Source organism: Oncorhynchus mykiss, chromosome 6 (genome assembly GCF_013265735.2).
Source record: "Oncorhynchus mykiss isolate Arlee chromosome 6, USDA_OmykA_1.1, whole genome shotgun sequence".
Taxonomy (NCBI): domain Eukaryota; kingdom Metazoa; phylum Chordata; class Actinopteri; order Salmoniformes; family Salmonidae; genus Oncorhynchus; species Oncorhynchus mykiss.
The window spans coordinates 56,381,627-56,404,915 of NC_048570.1; the positions used below are offsets into that span (position 1 = coordinate 56,381,627).

The 23,289-nt window shown below is 42.2% G+C and overlaps 1 protein-coding gene across 32 annotated transcripts in view; it reads left to right on the forward strand.

Moving 5' to 3' along the window:
* LOC110526181 (MAP kinase-activating death domain protein) overlaps window positions 1-23,289 on the forward strand; it is an 83,835-nt gene that overhangs the window by 19,596 nt on the left and 40,950 nt on the right. For 20 of the 32 annotated variants that reach the window (XR_005052168.1, XM_036980470.1, XM_036980478.1 and 17 more), the window contains exons 2-10: window positions 4,516-4,733; window positions 4,894-5,532; window positions 7,664-7,967; window positions 14,580-14,711; window positions 15,148-15,261; window positions 15,868-15,948; window positions 19,983-20,039; window positions 21,000-21,172; window positions 22,222-22,457. Coding sequence is in view for 31 of the 32 variants with exons in the window: in XM_036980470.1 (XP_036836365.1) it covers window positions 4,675-4,733; window positions 4,894-5,532; window positions 7,664-7,967; window positions 14,580-14,711; window positions 15,148-15,261; window positions 15,868-15,948; window positions 19,983-20,039; window positions 21,000-21,172; window positions 22,222-22,457 (1,795 nt within the window). In the remaining variant the exon portion in view is untranslated. The remainder of the gene's footprint in view (window positions 1-4,515; window positions 4,734-4,893; window positions 5,533-7,663; window positions 7,968-14,579; window positions 14,712-15,147; window positions 15,262-15,867; window positions 15,949-19,982; window positions 20,040-20,999; window positions 21,173-22,221; window positions 22,458-23,289) is intronic. The other 12 variants (XM_021606891.2, XM_036980491.1, XM_036980490.1 and 9 more) reach the window with 2 other exon arrangements.

Sequence of the window (23,289 nt, forward strand, 5' to 3'; positions counted from 1 at the left end):
ATCAATCCTCAAGGTGTTTTTCAAATATCTATTCGATAATATATCAACCGGGACAATTGGCTTTTCAGTAGGAGCGAGAGGAAAAATGACTACCTCTGTCTTTTACGCAAGAATCACTCTGAGAGCCCTCAGCTGGCCACTGACGCAATGTAGTCGTTTACGCTCATTCTTCAAAATAAAGACCTGAAACTACGTCTAAAGGCTGTAGACACATTAGGGAAGCCACAGAAAAAGAAATCTGGTTGATATCCCTTTCAATGGGCAATACGGATGTATAGAAAGACAGGGGTTTCAAAATAAGTCACTTCCTGATTGGATTTTTCTCAGGATTTTGCCTGCAATATCAGTTCTGTTATACGCACAGACAATATTTTTTACAGTTTTGGAAACTTTAGAGTGTTTTCTATCCTAAGCTGTCAATTATATGCATATTCTAGCATCTGGTCCTGAGAAATAGGCGGTTTACTTTGGGAATGTTATTTTTCCAAGAAATAAAAATAGTGCCCCCTAGTTTCAAGAGGTTTTAACAAGTGACATCAATAAGGGATCATAGCTTTCAACTGGTCAGTCTGTCATGGAAAGAGCAGGTGTACCTAATGTTTTATACAGTCAGTGTATATGTGTCCATAACTTTATGCAGAAATGTGGTGGAAATGTGCCCCTTACATTACTGTTCCATAGGCTTGGGCGATACCCTGGTATACGATACCCTTGCATAATAAGTAATGGTAGCCTTAGTATTGTGTACCATACATCCCATTCAAAAAGGTAGAGCTGTATTGTACCATTTTCAACATTCTAAGTACAGGAAAATCCAAATGGCAGCCATTTGATTAAAATGACCACCCTTGTTGACTGACACCCAGACTGCCTCCGATCTTTAAAATGTTCCTTAAGTGGGCGGCAGGTAGCCTAGCGGTTAAGAGGTGAAAAATCTGTCTACGTGCCCATGAGCAAGGCACTGAACCATAATTGCTCCTGTAAGTCGGTCTGGATAAGAGCATCTGCTAAATTACTAAAATGTCAAATGCAAAATGTAACGGTATCTAGTATTAATGTACCATTTTATCATAAAATATACAATTTTGGGTATATTTGGTTCTTATCCAAGTGGTTCAGCAGTGGGGGATGGTCATGGTTACTCCTGTTTGCTGAGCCTGCTGCCAGTACCTGTTAGAGTGATGGCTGGACTACAGTGCAAGCTCTGAGGGAGCTTACATTCCCGGAAGATCTCTCGCACAGGACCCCTTTACCCCCTAAGCTGCTTACTTTGAGACCCGCTATTGAAAAGTCTGCCTAAGTCCTACAAGTGCCTCCAACAGAAAGGAGGCTCAGTATAGAAATTGCCCGAAGGAGAGCTTATTGTCACATTTTGCAGTAGATGTGAAGTAGAGGTGTAGATTCAACACAGAAATGCCACTGTTGGTGTTTGTGCGTTTTCCTTGTAATCATACTTCCATGTGCGACGTAGTTATCAAGCACTAGTTAGCACTTTCATTAGCTAGCATCAACACACATGTATTTAGCCTTGGCTGCATATTTTTTCACTTGCTGAATTAGCTTGCTGTCTATAAGCGCTAAACGTCATGCATTCACCATTTGAAAGTGCTGTGTTGATAGCTAATACTAATCAAATTAGATGAAAAGGCGAGTACATCTAGCTTTCTACAGTGATTACCAATAGTGTTAATTGACTAGCAACAGTAGTTACTAACCGAGATACAGAGACAACTGATCATTATTAGGACTTAGCCTAAAGGCCATGATTGAATTATTGTGAATATCTAGATTATAGAATGTATTTCTTCTTGCGCATACCCTCACCTTTAAAAAACAACAACATTTTTATACATGCACTGACTATACCAAACATTAGGAACACCTTCCTAATATTGAGTTACACCCCCTTTTACTCTCAGAACAGACTCATTTTGTCAGGGCATGGGACTCTAAAAGGTGTTGAAAGCATTCCACAGGGATGCTGGCCCATGTTGACTCCAATGCTTCCCACAGTGTGTCAAGTTGGCTGGATGTCTTTTGGGTGGTGAACCAGGGAATGGAGGGTTGGGGAGTGAAGTGGTTCGGGGGGGGGGGGGGTTATTAACACTAAAGATAACAATTACATCATTAATAATATATATATTTTTTAAAACAATGGTAATGCTAGCTATTCTCTCTTGGAATCTGAAAGGCTTAAACTGTCCTATGAAATGTTCCAGCTGTCTTGATGTCCTAGCAAGAAACCATGTTGATATAGCAATGCTCCAAGAAATACACCTGGTTCAAAAGGACTCGCATAGAATAGAGAACCATTTGTATTAACTGGCTGCTTTTTCATCACCCCCAAACAAAACTAAAAGTGTAATCATAATGATGCATAAAGGCTAACTAACTGAAAGGTTGGTCACATAAAAGAGACAACTGATCGTAGATTCTTAAGATATTTGCCCGGAGTGGACATGTTTCCAATGGTAATTGTCCGCACTGTCTGAGGTGGGGTGGGAATCAAATCAAATGTATTTTTATAACCCTTCGTACATCAGCTGATATCTCAATGTGCTGTACAGAAACCCAGCCTAAAACCCCAAACAGCAAGCAATGCAGGTGTAGAAGCACGGTGGCTAGGAAAAACTCCATAGAAAGGCCAAAACCTAGGAAGAAACCTAGAGAGGAACCAGGCTATGTGGGGTGGCCAGTCCTCTTCTGGCTGTGTCGGGTGGAGATTATAACAGAACATGGCCAAGATGTTCAAATGTTCATAAATGACCAGCATGGTCAAATAATAATAATCACAGGCAGAACAGTTGAAAGTGGAGCAGCAGCACGGCCAGGTGGACTAGGGACAGCAAGGAGTCATCATGTCAAGTAGTCCTGAGGCATGGTCCTAGGGCTCAGGTCCTCCGAGAGAGAGAAAGAAAGAGAGAATTGGAGAGAGCATACTTAAATTCACACAGGACACCGGATAGGACAGGAGAAGTACTCCAGATATAACAAACTGACCCTAGCCCCCCGACACATAAACTACTGCAGCATAAATACAGGAGGGGTCAGGAGACACTGTGGCCCCATCCGATGACACCCCCGGACAGGGCTAAACAGGAAGGATATAACCCCACCCACTTTGCCAAAGCACAGCCCCCACACCACTAGAGGGATATCTTCAACCACCAGCTTACCATCCTGAGACAAGGCCGAGTATAGCCCATAAATATCTCTGCCACGGTACAACCCAGGGGGGGGCGCCAACCCAGACAGGAAGATCACATCAGTGACTCAACCCACTCAAGTGACGCACCCCTCCTAGGGACGGTATGAAAGAGCCCTAGTAAGCCAGTTACTCAGCCCCTGTAATAGGGTTAGAGGCAGAGAATCCCAGTGGAAAGAGGGGAACCGGCTAGGCAGAGACAGCAAGGACGGTTCGTTGCTCCAGAGCCTTTCCGTTCACCTTCACACTCCTGGGAACTCTCCTTTCTGTAGAGTCCGTAAAACTGTGCATGTGCACGGCACACACTACCTCAAATTAGTACTTCTTTAACAAAGTTGTTCAAGCTTGTCATAGCAGTATTAGCTAGACAAGCTTGAATTACAAAACAGTGTTAAACAAATAAGCCTTGTGGGGTTAGCTGCTTTTTCAATTTAACAACACTTTTTTTTTTAGGCAATAGATTTCCATTAAAAAAATGTACAATTACCCTAGCTACTTTAGCCTTGTTCACACAGCAGGCCTTAATGCTCAAATCCGTTTTGAAATACTGACTTTTAAAACAGTAAGTTACAATTGATCAAACTGCATTTGTGTGTATTCAGACCGCGGTCATTTGCTGACATGGCTATGCTAGTTTTCATAGTAACGACGGGTGTGCGAGCAGTGGTGTAGGTTGATTGGCGGTGCTCGTGCTTTCTATCAAAACGAGTCTTTTTAGGCTGACCACAGCAGTCAACTAGCTATCTAGGTAGTTTTTCAGCTTTCTAGCACTTTCTCTAATTTGTTTGGTAACAATTAACAAGCTAGTTAGCTACCGCATGTTCTCGTCAAACTGTCAACAGAGTAGCTAGAAAGCAACAAAATATGCCAAATAACAGTCTTAAAACTCGAGAGAAAATAAATCGCATGGCCAGGAATCAGATTTGTATGTGGCTTGAAATATCCCATTCCATGTGCTTTTGGGCTGTTCAGACTGCAGGAGTTTTTCATATTTTTTTTCTCTCTCTATTGTGTTATTGACTGTACGTTTGTTTATGCCATGTGTAACTCTGTGTCGTTGCTTGTGTCGCATTGCTTTGCTTTCTTGGCCAGGTCCCAGTTGTAAATGAGAAGTCGTTCTCAACTGGCCTACCTGGTTAAATAAAGGTGAAATAAAATAAAAAAGACTGCAGGAAAGATGTGTATGCCAAATAATTGGAGTTGAGTCACTTCAAACTGCCAGTGTGAACAAGGTTTTAGTGACCGAATAAAGCTGAAAACCATAAAACCATAACCGTAGACGTAACACACTACATTTTCTTGTTTTACAGGTTTCTCCATTCTTTTCTCAGATGTCCACAATGACCACTAAGGTCCTGCATGCTCCTCCCACACCTAGCCCTGCCTCTTCGTGATTGAACAGCTGCTGACTGACCAGAGAGGTGATATAGGTCTGTGTGGCCATGACTTAAAGACGTCATCAATCAAAGATGGAGAAAAAGAAAATGTGCCCCCGTCTGCTGGACTACCTGGTGGTGGTCGGAGCCAGGTGAGGACTTCGTAGGGATGGTTGGGAGATAACAGTCCAATCCCAAACTGATTCCTACTACCTCACATTATATTGTTAGGCCTTTGTTTTTGTGATTTTTGCATATTTTTTTAATACAATACTGTTTCTATGCCAATTCTCCCTCCATCGTACCTTCCAGGCAGCCCAGCACTGATACCGGGTCCCAGACCCCCCAGCTCCTTCGTCGCTACCCGCTGGAGGACCACCCGGACTTCCCCCTGTCCCCGGATGTGGTTTTCTTCTGTCAGCCTGAAGGATGCCAGAGCATCCGGCAGCGCCGGGTCAGCCTGCGTGACGACGCCTCCTTCGTCTTCGCACTCACTGATAAAGACTCGGGCATCACGCGCTACGGCATCTGCGTCAACTTCTACCGCTCCTTCCAGCGTGGGGGGCACCGCCGTGACAAGGCAGGTAGTGGTGGAACGGCGGCACAGACAGCGGAAGCGACCAGCGAGGGTTCCGATGGCAGCGGTGGCTGCCCCACTGCCTCCACGTTGCCGACACCTGCCAGTGCCGACACAACAGCCACGTCCACGCCAGGCACGGAGCCGGGACCGCCCGGTGGTGAGCCAAATGCCGGCAGGTCCCCTCGGCACAAACGCAGCACTGCCAAAATGGTCAATCGGAACCGCGACAGCACGCTGACCTCGCTGTGCATGATCAGCCACTACCCCTTCTTCTCCACCTTTAGGGAGTGCCTGTACATCCTCAAGAGAATGGTGGACTGCTGCAGCCACAGGTTGACCCAGCGCGCCGGCCTGCCACGCGGAACTCAGAGGTTAGACCTATGCATAGTGCCAGGCTTATCAAACAATGCATCCCCCTGGTTTCCATAATTTCTTTCAGGAGATTCAGTTGAGTAAAATCACAACGTTGCTAAAACTATCCTAAAACTACCAAGACTAGAACACTTCCAACCTTAGGCCTATCCCTACCAAAAAGGTGATTCAAAGGTATGTCAATAGTAGGTCAATAGTTTTTTATTTAGGCTGTTTGTATTTTAAACCACCCAGCTCAGTTGCAACCCCAAGTGGTTGTCCACCTCTATTTGAAAGCAAGAAAAGATGAGTTTAGTATTAGTCGTAAGCACTTATTTTGGAAGATTTGTTTGCAAAACCTTCTAAATTCCTATGTTTATAAATCCAGAGCTGATATTTGGGATCTGGTCACAGTATGATACATTTTAAATCCATATCAACATCCAGGTCAACAGATTCAGTCTGATCGGGTTGTAATATACACTTTTATTTGAGTATTTGACTTGAGTATTTGAAATATTTAAAAAAACAGTCAACCAAATTGTATTTGGAAGTATTCATTAAAACAATTATTATGCGTGGGAATGTATTTGTGTTTTTTCAAATACATTCTAATACGCTACTACTTGTTTTTCAAAATAAAAGTTATTGTTTTGAAATCCAGGAATTAGTTTAAATTGAGTTAATGAATTGGGAATAAAAACCTATTGAAAATACGGTAATGGACAATGTACCAATTTCTTATAGCCTTTCAACCCCACTCATGACATTTAATGGACTAGATGGAATTGCCTCACTCATTACATTTTTAAACAACACCATGGTCTCCCTTCAATTCTTGGAGGGAGTGTCAGTGAGTCAGCATGGCCTTGCCTTGTCCCCTATTGTGGGGTCTCCTAACAAAAGCTGTAGGAAATGCATGGTTCCCCTGCTCTCGAAGACACACATACACACTGGCACATGGCCTATCATGCTGCTGTCAGCTGGTGTTCATGCAAGGCAATTGATGAAAACCCGAGAACATTGTGTGCGTGCACCTTTACGCACACAGGATATGAGACATTCCCATGCAAAAGCATTTAGTTTTACATGCAATAAGCAAAATGTTAATGTTATTATAGAACACAAGTTCTATTATGTTTCCTTAGAGATTATATTGAAAATAAGGCTGCAATTGGAACTTATTATTTTAATAATTTAAACTTATTTATTTGCTCTAGGCAGCCTGTCTTGTTTGAGCAGTGTGGAGAAGAGCGTTGCGGTGAAACTATTAGACATTTATTTATTTTAGATTTTCTTTTAGTTCCACTGGTGCTCCCATAATAAAACCCCAGGTAGTACTGCAAAATATTAAGTCGTATATGCGTCCAAATTGGTGAGCACTTTAGAGCCCTGGCTGTGCTGCCTTACATAACACTGTGTCAGTCTACTGCGTTGCAGGTTGCTGCTGCAACACACACACACAAATACACACAGGCGCACAGACAGACACACACGCACATACAAACGCTCACACAGTCACCCTTCCACACTCCCTATAAGTCTATGACATGCACCAATACACCACACACACACACACACACACACACACACACACACACACACACACACACAGCGCTCGGCTGACAGATTGAGGTCTCTGACTGCCTTCAGGGAGTAGCTGCAGTGGGCGGTGGCCCAGGGCGAGCTCTGACGAGCTAATGATTAATCTCCCTCCTTCGCCAACAGATGCCAGGCAACTGCAAAGAGGGTTTAATGCCGCCAGGTTGTGTGTAAGGGTGTGTACGTTCAGAGTGGAGGACTGTCGACATATCGGCGGCCTATATCGGCATGTTGTTTGCTCATTACACAATGACAACTTACAGTAGCATGCACAGGGAATGGTGCTTTGTCTGTGTAAATGTAGTTATAAGGTTTTGATGATGTAGCGCTTGCCCAATATTAGAATAATTTATGTAAACAGGTGGAGTTGTGGTACGGTTTGATTGGGTGGATTATCTCCCAGGATGTGCTTGCTTTTATCACCTGTTGAGAAATATGATTGTGATATGATTTGTTGACTGTCTCCTGTCAGGGACACCATTTCCCTCTCCATGTGTATCTAAAAAGTATGTTGTTAGTTTGTTGACTGACTTGTCATTCTCCCTTCAGGGACACCATGTGGCGCGTGTTCACAGGGGCCCTGTTGGTTGAGGAGAAGGGCAGCCAGCTGCTGGCTGACCTGCGGGAGATCGAGTCCTGGGTCTACCGCCTCCTGCGCTCTCCGGTGCCCGTGGCGGGCCAACGGCGCGTAGATGTGGAGGTGCTGCCCCACGAGATGCAGCCGTCACTCACCTTTGCCCTGCCCGACAATTCTCGCTTCTCCATGGTGGACTTTCCCCTGCACCTGCCCCTGGAGTTGCTGGGTGTGGATGCCTGCCTCATGGTGCTCAGCTGCATCCTGCTGGAGCACAAGGTTAGGGGAAAGGGCTGACGTTTTGAATGGAGTTTACCCTGAGAACTACTTTGTAGCCGTGTTTGAGAGCTTCAAATCTGCAACTGAGCAGACTGATCTACAAATCATAATAAGTAGTTATTTAGGATACAAAGTGATTTGTCGATCAGTCAGTTGGTGCAGTCGGTGATCAGCGACTCAGAATAATTTATTTTCTCAAACAGCTCTGGGCGTGTTCCACATTGCAGCCGACTTTAAAGGCAAGTCAAGACTGACTGATCTACAAATGACCTTGCATCATAAATAACTACTCAATATTATTTGTAGATCAGTCAGTCACAATTAACCCATGATATATCAAGGTTTTGATACTCTCGAACACGGCCTCTGTCGTCTGTTTTTCGAGTTTATTTGATTTTAAAGAGCATATTAAGCACAAGATGCTTTATGAAGAAAAGTTCAATGAAAAGAACAACAAAATGTATAAAATCCGACATATGAACAAATGTCACATTTGAACGTTCGAGGCATAATTCATCATCACCGTTAAAATGCATCACAACTCGTCACCAAATGTCATTCAGTGGTTGTTTTTTAACATCCAAACCCACTAACCCCAATTTGAATCCCTAATCATACCTCATCATGTTGAAAATCCCTGCATATCATAGTTTGTTGATATGCTTTGAATCAGAATCAGTGCAGTATTTGTGTGTGATACACTTGGCCCTATCCCAGAGTGTGCGTGTGATTGATTTAAGATAGACCTGTGTGTTGACAGAGCCAAAAATCTGATATGGCAACATGCCATTTGAGTGAAAAGATATGGGTAAAGGTGAATTTTCATAGGTTCTATTGTTTTGAGGATTAAAGCAGTCCTCAGCTCTCCAAAACAGTAACAAACAAATGGTAGCTGGTAGGTCCTTGCAGTCCCGCACAGAGAATGGGTTAGTATGCACTGAGGGTATATAACATTAGGTACACCTTCCTAATATTGAGTTGCACCCCCTTTTGCCCAGTCACAAATCAAATATGGGAAGAAAGTTGGCGCGGCCAAATGCAAGCTACTGTGCAACTCTATTCAGGTAGGATGCAATTATGAACGGTTTTTTATTTTTTGTATTTATAATACTTTTTTTTAACATTATCATTACTGTATATCATTGTTATTGTAATGCATATTTATCTAAACTAGGTCTTTAAATATGCAAAACGTGTTTTTTTTTTTTATTCTGTTGAGACATTTTCGTTGGCTGAATTAAGTTCGATCTGTCTTTTTAATTGTGTGCTCTGTATTTCGTTTAAGATGCGTTCAAAGTAGGCCTATTGTAAAATAAATATAGTTAGCCTATTGCTGTCATTTGTTGGGTACGGTAGGCACTAGCCTTTCTTGGTGAATGCAGCAATACAGGCTGTTCAAAACTTATGAGATTTGTTTCATTCTGAGTAATTCTTTTGGCCAAATTTAAATTCCAACTGTAATGTTTGCTCCAATATACTATCCTGCTCGTATTTTCCATATAAAAGTTTGACTTACTTTTGATACTGTATTGCACTAATGAAGTTTAGGAACTTTTATGAAGGTTTGTTGTGGCTATTAGCCTGCTATACTGCAGGCCAATGATATGAAGGCCGTGCGCACCGATGCTCTAATTGACTCCAACAGTTGAACTTGATGTGAGGAAGAATGTTTTAGGCCTACCAGAGTTACTCCTATAATCTTACAATACAATGCTTATCTTTATAAAAAAAAAAATTGTATTGTAATAGAAAATTAACGAATTAGCCACATACCTTTTGAATCACATTTTTGGAAGGGATAGTCCTGCTGAATCACATTTTTGGTAGGGATAGGCCTGCTGAATCACATTTTTGGTGGGGAAAAGGCCTGCTGAATCACATTTTTGGTAGGGATAGGCCTGCTGAATCACATTTTTGGTAGGGATAGGCCTGCTGAATCACATTTTTGGTGAGGATAGGCTTGCTGAATCACATTTTTGGTAGGGATAGGCCTGCCGTTTGAAGTGTTCTGGTCTGGGTAGTTTTAGGATAGTTTTAGCAACGTTGTGATTTTACTCAACTGAATCTCTTAGGCAAATGCAGCTACAAGCAAGGAATAAGAGCGGATCATTTAGAATGAGTGACTGGGTCGGGTCCATAGATATAGAACAAAAAGACTTAGCGACTGGGTTGTGTCTCGGATAACCTAACCGATAGATTGAAAGGCCAGCTGGCCGTAGATGTCTATACTAGGCCTATATTTTCGCTGAGGGATGAAATAGTAGCCTATGAATACCTTTATCAAAATAAAGTTTTTTAAAATTTAATCAGTAACCCGTTATAGAGAAGCAATTGTGCACTCTCGAGGTTGTGCAAAATGACTCTTTTTAGCACGGCTGTGCTGATCTACGGTACTCTGATCCGCCTCATATGTATGGCCGCAGCACAGCCGTGTAAACAAGAGGGTGTGCTAAACAGCTTTTTTTTACAATTTCTTTAATCTCGATCTCTCGCTGGGGATAGGCCTAAGCTTCTCTTACTTTGTTATAAAATCCAAAGTTTGGACACCTACGCAGTCAAGGGTTTTTATTTTGACTATTTTCTACATTGTAGAATAATAGTGGTCATAAACTATGAAATAACACATGGAATCACATTGTAGAATAATAGTGAAGACATCACAACTATGAAATAATTTTGAACCAGCTTCACTTGGAATGCTTTTCCAAATGTCTTGAAGGAGTTCCCACAAATACTGAGCACTTGTTTGCTGCTTTTCCTTCACTCTGCGGTCCAACTCATCCCAAACCATCTCAATTGGGTTGAGGTCGGGTGATTGTGGAGGCCAGGTCATCTGATGCAGCACTCATCACACTCCTTCTTGGTTAAATAGCCCTTACACAGCCTGGAGATGTGTTGGATTGTTGTCCTGTTGAAAAACAAATGATAGTCCCACTAAGTGTATTTCTGCAGAATGCTGTGGTAGCCATGCTGGTTAAGAGTGCCTTGATTTCTAAATAAATCATTGACAGTGTCACCAGCAAAGCACCCTCACACCACATCACATGCTTCACTGTGGGAACTACACATGTGGAGATCACCCGTTTACGTACTCTGCATCTCTTCTTCCTATTGATGACCTTTTAGTAGTGGTTTCTTTGCAGCAATTCGACCATGAAGGCCTGATTCCACTCTCCTCTGAACAGTTGATGTTGAGATGTCTGTTACTTGAACTCTGTGAAGCATTTATTTGGGTCAATTTCCGCAACGTCTAGGAGCGTTGAAGCGCGAGGCTAAACGTCTCTGCTGTCTTGTATCGTGCTCATCTCATCTGCTTATTGTAAGGTAATCTCGCTAAGTCTCCCTTAAAGTGAATTCTTCCTATTAGGCAAAACATAGATCTACAGTACCAGTCAAACGTTTGGACACACCAACTCATTCCAGGGTTTTTCTTTATTTTTACTATTTTCTACTTTGTAGAATAATAGTGAAGACATCAAAACTATGAAATAACACACATGGAATCATGTAGTAGCCAAAAAACTGTTTAACAAATTAAAAAAACTCTTGGCATTCTCAACCAGCTTCATGAGGTAGTCACCTGGAATGCATTTCAATTAACAGGTGTGTCTTGATAAGTAATATATATTTTGATTTATCATTTTTGGTTACTATGTGATTCCATATCTACAGTTGATGTCGGAAGTTTACATATACCTTAGCCAAATACATTTAAACTCAGTTTTTCACAATTCTTGACATTTGATCCTAGTAAAAATTGTCTTCGGTCAGTTAGGATCACCACTTTATTTAAAAAATGTGAAATGTCAGCATAATAGTAGAGAATGATTTATTTCAGCTTTTATTTCTTGCATCACATTCCCAGTGGGTCAGAAGTTTACATACACTCAATTAGTATTTGGTAGCATTGCCTCTAAATTGTTTATCTTGGGTCAAACGTTTCGGGTAACCTTCCACAAGCTTCCCACAATAAGTTGGGTGAATTTTGGCCCATTTCTCCTGACAGAGCTGGTGTAACTTGAGTCAGGTTTGTAAGGCCTCCTTGCTCGCACACACTTTTTCAGTTCTGCCCACACATTTTCTATGGGATTGAGGTCAGGGCTTTGTGGAGGGCACTCCAATACCTTGACTTTGTTGTCCTTAAGCCATTTTGCCACAAGTATGCTTGGGGTCATTGTCCATTTGGAAGATCCATTTGCGAACAAGTTTTAACTTCCTGAGTGATGTCTTGAGATGTTGCTTCAATATATCCACATAATTTTCCTAGCTCATGATGCCATCTATTTTGTGAAGTGCACCAAGCCCCTCCTGCAGCAAAGCACCCCCACAACACGATGCTGGCACCCCCGTGCTTCACGGTCGGGATGGTGTTCTTCAGCTTGCAAGCCTCCCCCTTTTTCCTCCAAACATAACGATGGTCATTATGGCCAAACAGTTGTATTTTTGTCTAATCAGACGAGGACATTTCTCCACAAAGTATGATCTTTGTCCCCATATGCAGTTGCAAACCGTAGTCTGGGTTTTTTATGGCGGTTTTGGAGCAGTGGCTTCTTCCTTGCTGAGCGGCCTTTCAGGTTAAGTCGATATAGGACTCGTTTTACAGTTGATATAGCTACTTTTGTACCGGTTTCGTCCAGCATCTTCACAAGGTCCTTTGCTGTTGTTCTGGGATTGATTTGCACTTATCGCACCAAAGTACACTCATCTCTAGGAGACAACGCGTCTCCTTGAGCGGTATTGCGGCTGTGTGGGCCCATGGTGTTTATACTTGCAAACTATTGTTTGTACAGATGAACGTGGTACCTTCAGGCGTTTTTTAAATTGCTCCCAAGGATGAACCAGACTTGTGGAGGTCTACAATTTTTTTTCTGAGGTCTTGGGTGATTTCTTTTGTTTTCCCGTGATGTCAAGCAAAGAGGCACTGAGTTTGAAGGTAGGCCTTAAAATACATCCACAGGTTCACCTCCAATTGACTCAAATGATGTTAATTAGCCTATTAGAAGCTTCTGTAAACTTCTGACTTAAACTGTATGTATGTATAAATATCATACAGTGGAAGCTTTGGCCTATTCATGCAAGGCCCTGGTGCATTTAGTGCTCAAATTTGAATCTTCAGGGTCACTTGTCCGGCGGAATATTTTCCCAACGGACCGCAGTCAAATACCCTTGAAAACGTCTCGGCTACGGCATGTTTGTTTGTCTGTAAGGGTACACTATGGAACTGTCAATCAAATAATCTTAAACTGCCTGCGTGCTGCCTGCCTGCAATCTGTGCGCAAACCACTTTCCTAAAAAAGTATTTTTTGTTTGTTTGTTAAATAATGTGAATTGCCAAGACATTTAGTAGAAAGAGAACACATTTTCATCTAGGAATCGACTCCTAAGATCCAGTATCCTTGGAATGAAGGGGGCTGATTAGTTGGTGTAGTTTCAAGAACACAAACACTTGCATCTTTCATAGTTAGCTAGAGAGGGACAGAGAGGGACAGAGAGAGAGAGAGAGGAGGGGCACATTAGGCAGGTCGGCTACCAACCAGACTGTCAGATCTGTGCACTAGGCCTGTCTATCATCAGTCAATGCTGTATCTCGCTATGGAACGCTGTATTTCGTAATTTCTTGGCTTGCAATGTCTCGCAACTTCAGTGAAGCAGGGCCTATCATTAATGAATAGGCTAGGATATTCTACATGCAACAGACTGAACACACACTCGCATCATTAACGAAATAGCAGGCGAGCCAGCTGCACTGTGATTTGAATTTTGTAGAAAAAATAAATAAAAATATAAATAATATTGCCGTTAGGGTTTTTTCTTTACGTTAAGGATCCCAAAATCGTTTAAATATTTAAACGTTCTCACCCCTATTATATGTCCAACTCTTGATATTGATTTAAATGGCCAACTCAAAAATGTTGTTCACAATCTCACTGGATTATTGAAGACCTAGTCCCACACTACCCATACACTGATTTTATATATAGCAGGCGTATTTTATTTTATTATTATTTTTTACCTTTATTTAACTAGGCAAGTCAGTTAAGAACAAATTCTTATTTTCAATGACGGCCTAGGGACAGTGGGTTAACTGCCTGTTCAGGGGCAGAACGACAGATTTGTACCTTGTCAGCTCGGATTCAACTCTTACCCTACAAGGTGCGGAGCCTGCTGTTTTTTTCTGTTCTACCTGATATTTAATTGCAGCCACCTTGTGTCCCAGGTCTAAATCAGTGTCTGATTAGAGGGGAACAATGGGGGGAAAAAAGCAGTGGAACTGGCTTCGAGGTCCAGGATATATTGTATACTACTCTATACTCTAAACTGTGTCAGGTTACCCTTGAAGCACCTCCTTTTGCTGTTCAAGCTTTAACATGTCACTGTTGTATATTGAAAACAGCATATTTTGGTCTGTATGTGGCTGTTGAATCAACTAGTCAATGCTACATCTCTTATTGTGAAGGAATAAAACTAGGATGGTCATTGAATGTAATTGAGTGTCTTGTATGGAACAAGCTGCATGTGATCACCTATGGCCAACAGTCTTATGAAGTATCAATTTACAATTGAGATGTTTAAATGCACTTCAAATAGTTTGTTTTGATTTGTGTCTTCCAGGTGGTCCTCCAGTCGCGGGACTACAATGCCCTGACCATGAGTGTCATGGCGTTTGTAGCCATGATCTACCCCCTGGAGTACATGTTCCCTGTCATTCCCCTACTGCCCACCTGCATGGCCTCCGCTGAACAGGTACGTCAATCGAACCAATGACTGCAGTACTGGTAGTTGTAGTACTATTAGGGAGAACAAATAGAGGGCTTTTTAATAGCTGGAACCAGAGTTAAAAACTTTTTTTTTTAAGGGATAGACTTTGGGGGGGAATTCCTGCACCCTAATTGATTGCCTTTGAACGTTTCACTATTTTTATATGATTAGATTTGCCAATTTTATCATCCATTGCTTTTTTTGTGATTTGTGATTGTAGCTGTTGAAGAAGAGATTAGTCCCTGTACTATGTTGGGAGTTTTTACCTGGGATTTGAATGCATGCCTAGTGGAGTTCTAAGCCCACTAGCTTTAGTCTATGGTGTGAGGCTCCTCCTATTGGAGCTATTCTTGCTTGTGTGCTGATTTAGATTTTGTCTGATCGTGACGTCATACAATGTTCTTTCTACTCTCCTTTGTAGCTTCTCCTTGCCCCCACCCCTTACATCATAGGTGTGCCTGCCAGCTTCTTCCTCTACAAATCCGATTTCAAAATGCCCGACGACATTTGGCTTGTGGACCTGGACTGTAACAAGGTAAGTGCCCCAAAATGGAGGTGCGCTTCAGCATCCCTGCCACGGTCTCTGCAGATTTCGTTCGCAGGTCTATGCTATTCGTTCGCAGGTCTATGCTATTCGTTCGCAGGTCTATGCTATTCGTTCGCAGGTCTATGCTATTTGTTTGCAGGTCTATTTGAGTTCCATACGGCATTCTCTCTGATTGGGAGACGAGTCTAGACACTTGCTTGAGACGTATTTATTTTCACTGCTAAATCCCATTTGGGGTTCAGTTCTCTTATTGCGACCGTTATTGTGTTAGGCTAGATATCGACTTTATGCGGGAGAGAAAAAAACCTAGCTCTTGTCATCCTCATTTCAAACCTGTGCAGAAACTGACTTCAACATAAAAGTCCTCCCACTCTGCGAGACAGAGAGCATCCAGTGCTAAAACACACACCCACAGCCCAGACTGTTTTTCTAGGGGCAAACTCCTTCCCTTTCATCTACTCTTTAGTAGGTAACGGTGACTGATGTATGCTTTGAACATTTTGAAGGGGTATTTGTGTACACTTGTGAGTGTGTAGTGTACATGGTTGTTTTGCAGAAATGTTACAATTTGAAGCATGCTTTGTTGCTCATCAGGTCAAAGCACCCACCAATGCAGAGCACCTACCCCCTCTTCCCGAGCCGGAATCCACAGAACTCAAGAAACACCTGAAACAGGTAAATATAGCCTGTCGCAACATACCCGATAGCACTATTTTCAGTGGTCGTTCACCACGCGTGTATGTTAGCACTGCCGACCGTTAACTCTGTTTATTTCAACCCTCTTGTATCGTTTTATTACATCACATAAGAAAACCTGCCATATTACCATATGTGTTAACTATTTGTTTTCAAGTGATCAACTTCTCTTCTTTCAGTTTTTTTGATACGTTTCAAAAGAGGTTTGATGAATTGCTCCAGGCACATCGGTGTCCTTGTTCTCTCACCGTGTTGTATGTACTAACTATGCATATAGCGTGGGAGCATTGTTGAGTTAAGCGTTGCAATGTCCTAACGAAAACAAGTGTTTTTTTTGTTTGTTTGTTTTTCTCTCTCTTTTCTTTGCATGCGCTAGCTCTTGGAGGTAAAAGCAGATACTGAGGTCTTACTCCCTGAGACCTCAGTAACAGCTGTAGCAGTAGAACTAACCAAATCCTCTAAGCCCAAATAACAATATGTAGATTAGAAGCTGGTTCTGATTCATAAACCTCTCTTTCACATGTTGTGAAATGCCAATCAAACATTCCACTGTAGTACCACGTCAGTTTAGCATTGTAACTAAAACCACCTTGAATTATCAGTGAACATCTAGCAACCCCCGCCTATCATTAGCATATTTTGCCAGTAACTATTCCTACCCAACATTGTTGTCGTCTGGTTTTTCGAGTTTATTTGATTTTAAAGAGCATATTAAGCACCAGATGCTTTATGAAGAAAAGTTAAATGAAAAGAACAACAAAATGTATCAAATCCGCCATATGAACAAATGTCACATTTGAACTTTCGAGGCATAATTCATCACCACCGTTAAAATGCATCACAACTCGGCACCAAATGTCATTCAGTGGTTGTTTTTTAACATCCAAACCCACTAACACCAATTTGAATCCCTAATCATACCTCATCATGTTGAAAATCCCTGCATATCATAGTTGTGGATATGCTTTGAATCAGAATCAGTGCAGTATTTGTGTGTGATACACTTGGCCCTATCCCAGAGTGTGCGTGTGATTGATTTAAGATAGACCTGTGTGTTGCCATATCAGATTTTTGGCCAACATGCCATTTGAGTGAAAAGATATGGGTAAAGGTGAATTTTCATAGGTTCTATTGTTTTGAGGATTAAAGCAGTCCTCAGCTCTCCAAAACAGTAACAAACAAGTGGTAGCTGGTAGGTCCTTGCAGTCCCGCACAGAGAATGGGTTAGTATGCACTGAGTGTATAGAACATTAGGTACACCTCCCTAATATTGAGTTGCACCCCTTTTTGCCCTCAGAACAGCTTCGATTCATTGGGGCATGGACTCTACAAGGTGTCGAAAGCGTTCCACGGGGATGCTGGGCCATGTTGACTCCAATGCTTCCCACAGTTGTGTCAGGTTGGCTGGATGTCGTTTGGGTGGTGGACCATTTGTGGAAAAACCCAGTAGCTTTACAGCTCTTGACACACAAACCTGTGCGCATGGCACCTACTACCATACCCTGTTCAAAGACTCTTAAATCTTTTATCTCACCCATTCACCCTCTGAATGGCACACATACACAATCCATGTCTCAATTGTCTCAATGCTTAAAAAGCCTTCTTTAACCTGTTTCCTCCCCTTCATCTACACTGATTTCAAGTGGATTTAACAAGTGACATCAATAAAGGATCATAGTTTTCACCTGGATTCACCTGGTCAGTCCACATTTGAAGTTGGAAGTTTACATACACTTAGGTTGGTGTCATTAAAACTCGTTTTTCAACCACTCCACACATTTCTTGTTAACAAACTATAGTTTTGGCAAGTCGGTTAGGACATCTACTTTGTGCATGACACAAGTATTTTTTCCAACAATTATTTACTGACAGATTATTTCACTTATAATTAACTGTATCACAATTCCAGTGGGTCAGAAGTTTACATATATTAAGTTGACTGTGCCTTTAAACAGATTGGAAAATGATGCCATGGCTTCTGATAGGCTAATTGACATAATTTGAGTCAATTGGAGGTGTACCTGTGGATGTATTTCAAGGCTTACCTTCAAATTCAGTGCCTCTTTGCTTGACATCACAGAGAAATCAAAAGAAATCAGACAAGACCTCAGAAAAAATATTGTAGACTGTACAAACAATAGTACGCAAGTATAAACACCATGGGACCATGCAGCAGTCATACCGCTCAGGAAGGAGGCGTTCTGTCTCTTAGTGATGAACGTACTTTAGTGCGATAAGTGCAAATCAATCCTAGAACAACAGCAAAGGACCTTGTGAAGATGCTGGATGAAACCGGTACAAAAGTATCTATATCCATAGTAAAACAAGTTCTATATCGACATAACCTGAAAGGATGCTAAGCAATGAAGAAGCCACTGCTCCAAAACCGCCATTGTCCCCATGTGCAAAATGTCCTCTGGTCTGATGAAACAAAAATAGAACTGTTTGGCCATAATGACCATTGTTTTCTTGGAGGAAGAAGAGGGAGGCTTGCAAGCCGACGAACACCATCCCAACCGTGAAGCACAGGGGTGGCCGTATCATGTTATCGGGGTGCTTGGCTGCAGGAGGGACTGGTGCACTTCACAAAGTAGATGGCATCATGAGGGAGGGAAAATAATGTGGATATATTGAAGCAACATCTCAAGACATCACTCAGGAAGTTAAAGCTTGGTTGCAAATGGGTCTACCAAATGGACAATGATCTCAAGCAAGCATACTTCGAAAGTTGTGGCAAAATGGCTTAAGGACAACAAAGTCAAGGTGTTGGACTCACAAAGCTCTGACCTCAATCCTATGGAAAATTTGTGGGCAGAACTGAAAAAGCATATGCGAGCAAGGAGGCCTACAAACCTGACTCAGTTACGCCAGCTCTGTCAGGAGGAATGGGCCAAAATTCACCCAACTTTTTGTAGGAAGCTTATGGAAGGCTATCCGAAACGTTTGACCCAAGTTAAACAATTTAAAGTCAATGCTACCAAATACTCATTGAGTGTATGTAAGCTTCTGAACCACTGGGAATGTGATGAAAGACATAAAAGCTGAAATAAATAATAATCTCTGCTATTATTCTGACATTTCACATTCTTAAAATAAAGTGGTGATCCTAACTGACCTAAAACAGGGAGTTTTTACTATGATTAAATGTCAGTAATTGTGAAAAACTGAGTTTAAATGTAGTTGGCTAAGGTGTATGTAAACTTCTGACTTCAACTGTATGTCATGGAAAGAGCAGGTGTTTGTAATATTTTTTACACTCATTGTATGTCAGCATCTCACAGGTTAAGAGAGGGGATCATTTGAGTTGGGGGGTGTATGGACAGTAAACAAAGAGCCAAAAGGTTTTCAATTATTTTTCGTTATTGTCAAGAGATCTGCTCCCTTCTGTGTCTAAGTATCACCTCTCCATTGTAGCCACCGGTTATCCTCCCAGTTGGTAACCATTGATAGCCTCTTTAGGCTAACCGTGGCTAACTTGTGTTGGGTGTGGTATGGTGCATTACGGTTCCTTTTTGTGTGTTGTCTCACTCATGTTTGTTTGTGTGTCTCTGTCATGGTTTGATCTCTGTAAATGTGTTTGTTCTCTTTCTCTCATGTACCACCTCTTCTCTCTCTACTTTTCTACTTCATTTTTTCTCTTGTTCTTTGGCTATGTCCCAATTCTTTAAATCGGCACCTTTCCTTTTCTCCTTTCTTTGGCAACCATTTAGCTGAAAGGACTGTATGTGAAAGCAACATGGAGGCATCTCCTTCTCCCCACTAGCCCACTTATTGGCTAGTCCAGGTTTCCACGTTGCTTTCCAGCACCCCGTCCTTTCAGCAGTTTTGTAGTCAGGCTTGAGAGGAGATTAGGAAAGGAATCAATTTAAAGGGAATTGGACACACAGCCTCCAATCTTCACCTTTTTTGTCATCTGTCGTTTCAATTCTGCTCAGCAATTGGTCAGCTCAGCCTTTTCATGTGATCCTCTTCCTGGCATCTCTCTTGTCCCCCTCCCTCCTCCCCTTCCCTAGTGTCTGGTTAGGTTGACCGTGATCACCCAAAAGCAGATCTTCTCCTCTGACAATAAGGTTCCTAATTTCTCCTTCTGCGGAATGTGCCATGCTCCTTGCACGGATATTCTTCCTCACCAAACTTCAATATTTTTGTTGTTGCTTGTTATTATTTTTTCTGAAGTGTCATACACTATTGTTGAGATGTTGTAACAGACTGGTGGCATAGAGAGATTTCGTGATGGGTCATTTTTGAAGACCCACTACTGGCTGCTTAGTTTTGGCTTGAGCATGTCGGAATGTATGCACATCTATCTTTTCATCAGTGAGTGTTCTTGTAAGCAAACACAGTGGATATGCATATTTTTGCTCTAACACATAGGTTGTGTCCAGGACTGACCTAGCCATCAAACGATCCACTGTGCTAAGATCGTGCAAAACCCTGAATGAGTCTGCAGAAATCCCAGAGTGCTAGTGAATTCCCCCTGCTGTTACTTCTTCCCCCGACCTCTCCCAAATGACGCTCCCATTTCAGGCATCTGCAGAAACATGCACTCTTTAGATTCATTTGCTGGGAAACGGGCTTCCTCATTTTGTCCCGCACTCTCACCTGTCAGCTTATAACGGTCACATTGTGAGTCCTCCTAGTTTAGTCCTTGTGTTTTATGAATGATTTATTCTCAAATGAGAACTTACATCAATCAGACAACAAATAATGAAGCAGCACTACATAAAAAATACAAAAAAATACTAAATTAAAAAGTATTAACAAATAAAGGAGTAACCAAAAATAATAAATTATAATAGTTGGGACTCATTTTTATCAAATTTTGAGGTCTCCGAACCCCTGTACTACTCTCTTGCACCGTTTTGAACCCCAAACAGACTGTTCCACACTGGTCCTAGTGAGACCATTCTGTTGCCCCACCCTTCAGCTGATGCCTGAGGTGAGAGTGCACCCTAGTGGGGCCGAGTGACCCCGTCATCTCTCCATGACAGTGTGTTGATTAAAACCTTCCTCACCTCTACCCGCTCCAGGCCCTGGCCAGCATGAGTCTCAACACCCAACCCATTCTGAACCTGGAGAAGTTCCAGGAGGGCCAGGAGTTACCCCTGCTCCCCCCCGGCCAGAACAAGGCGTCGCCCTCCTCCACCGAGTTCAACCCCCTCATCTACGGCAACGACGTGGACTCTGTGGATGTGGCCACCAGGCAAGGCTTAACAAATTTCTCTATCCTTTTTTAAGTAGATCTCATATTATCCATGCAAGGCAATGTGTGGGGTTGGTTGAATTTCAATTCTTACACTCCATTTGATTTAGTCCCTGAACACTGTAGATATTTTATAGATATGAAGAGCTATTTGCATATGCACAATTTATGGATTGACCCCTGTTCCCACTTGAATTCTTAAAATCTGAAGTGCGTGCAGGGTCCTGCAAAATTAAGGCAGTTATACATTTGAAAAACGTTACAGTATATTCAGAACAGATTTCATAACATTGTGTGCCCTCAGGCCTCTACTCTACTACCCCATATCTATAACACAACATCAATGTGTACATGTGTGTATAGTGCCTATGCGTGTGTCTATGTTTGTGTTGCTTCACAGTCCCCGCTGTTCCATAAGGTGTATTTTATCTGTTTTTAAATCAAATTTTACTGCTTCCATGAGTTACTTGATGTGGATTAGAGTTCCATGTAAGTCCTGGTTGCCTCCCATAGTCTGTTCTGGACATGGGGACTGTGAAGAGACCTCTGGTGGCATATGTATGAATGTCTGAGCTGTGTGCCAGTAGTTCAAACAGACAGTTCGGTGCATTCAACATGTGTTGAACATAGTGATGAAGCCAATCTCTCCTCCACATTGACCCAGGAGAGATTGACATGCATATTATTGTTAGCTCTCTGTATACATCCAAGGGCCAGCCGTGCTGCCCTGTTCTGAGCCAATTGCAATTTTCCTAAGTACCTCTTTGTGGCACCTGACCACATGACTGAACAGTAGGCCAGGTGCCTTTTGATAGTGCTGCTAAGAATGCAAAGCAGCGCTTTATTCTCCCGATCCGAGCAACTGTTGTATCAATGTTGTATATGACTCAACAGTCATAATGTCATGTGAAACAATGTGTTTCATTTGAGCCTCATACCAATAACACATGTCTCTCGTACGTAAATTTGATTAAACAAGAAAGATTTTTGAGTTTAAACACAACTATTTGAAGCGTTAACACACCCAACTTTCCTTCTTTCTCCAACAGGGTTGCCATGGTGCGGTTCTTCAACTCCCCCAACGTGCTCCAGGGTTTCCAGATGCACACACGCACGTTGCGCCTTTTTCCCCGGCCTGTGGTGGCTTTCCAGGCCACGTCCTTCCTGGCCTCGCGGCCCCGCCGCTCAGGCTTCGCTGAGAAGCTGTCACACACCCAGGCCGTGGAGTACTACGGCGAGTGGGCTCTCAACCCCACCAACCTGGCCTTTCAGAGGATCCACAACAGTAAGTCCCTTACCCTAGCCTACACACCTGCTGTACTGCATATACCATGCACTGACTGACAATTGGTGTGTTTGTGTTTGGAGGTGACACGAACCATACTCCTGCTAGCTTGGGATATTTATAGTGTGAAGTGAAGTGTAGCCCTTTACACTCGTACCAATATACGAGTTGAAAACGGCAGATTTGTGCACTAATTGTCTAAATTGGAACATAGTGGCTGTGCAGTAATATGCTATACATGAAGTTAGAGCTCTGGCTCTGCGCTTCACAGCGTTGTATGGGTTTTGACTGACAGACGTTCTGAACTTGAGCACCAAGCGACTAGAAGTTGCCCCCATCCCTCCTGGTAATTGGGCAACTTTAGCACATTTTTGGTTGTCTGAGTGAGGGAGATGGTGTAAATTTAAGATGACTCGATGTATTTTGGAAGATGAGACATTGAGGATTATAATAAATCTCGCTTTGATGTCATAAAAGTAAGCCAAACAGTCCAAATGTGCACTTAACATTTCCAAATTCTAAAACTTATCATCTACGGTGTCAATGTTTATGGTCACTATGTTTGATGCACAGTTACACGATTACATGGCGTCATACCCTGGGTTGTTTCTGATCAGAATGAGCCTATGTTTGTTTATTGTGAAGAAAATTTGCCGCAGCACACGCACCTGAATGTACTAATGACTCCTTTCTATGCGCACCAAAAATTCTTAATCTGTCTCTTGTGAAAGCCTAACACGGTAAGATAATATTTTATAACTTAGCTTGTCATGTTGGCAATAGAACAAGCTTTCAAATAATGCACATCTGACCCAGATTGCGATTTGTAATG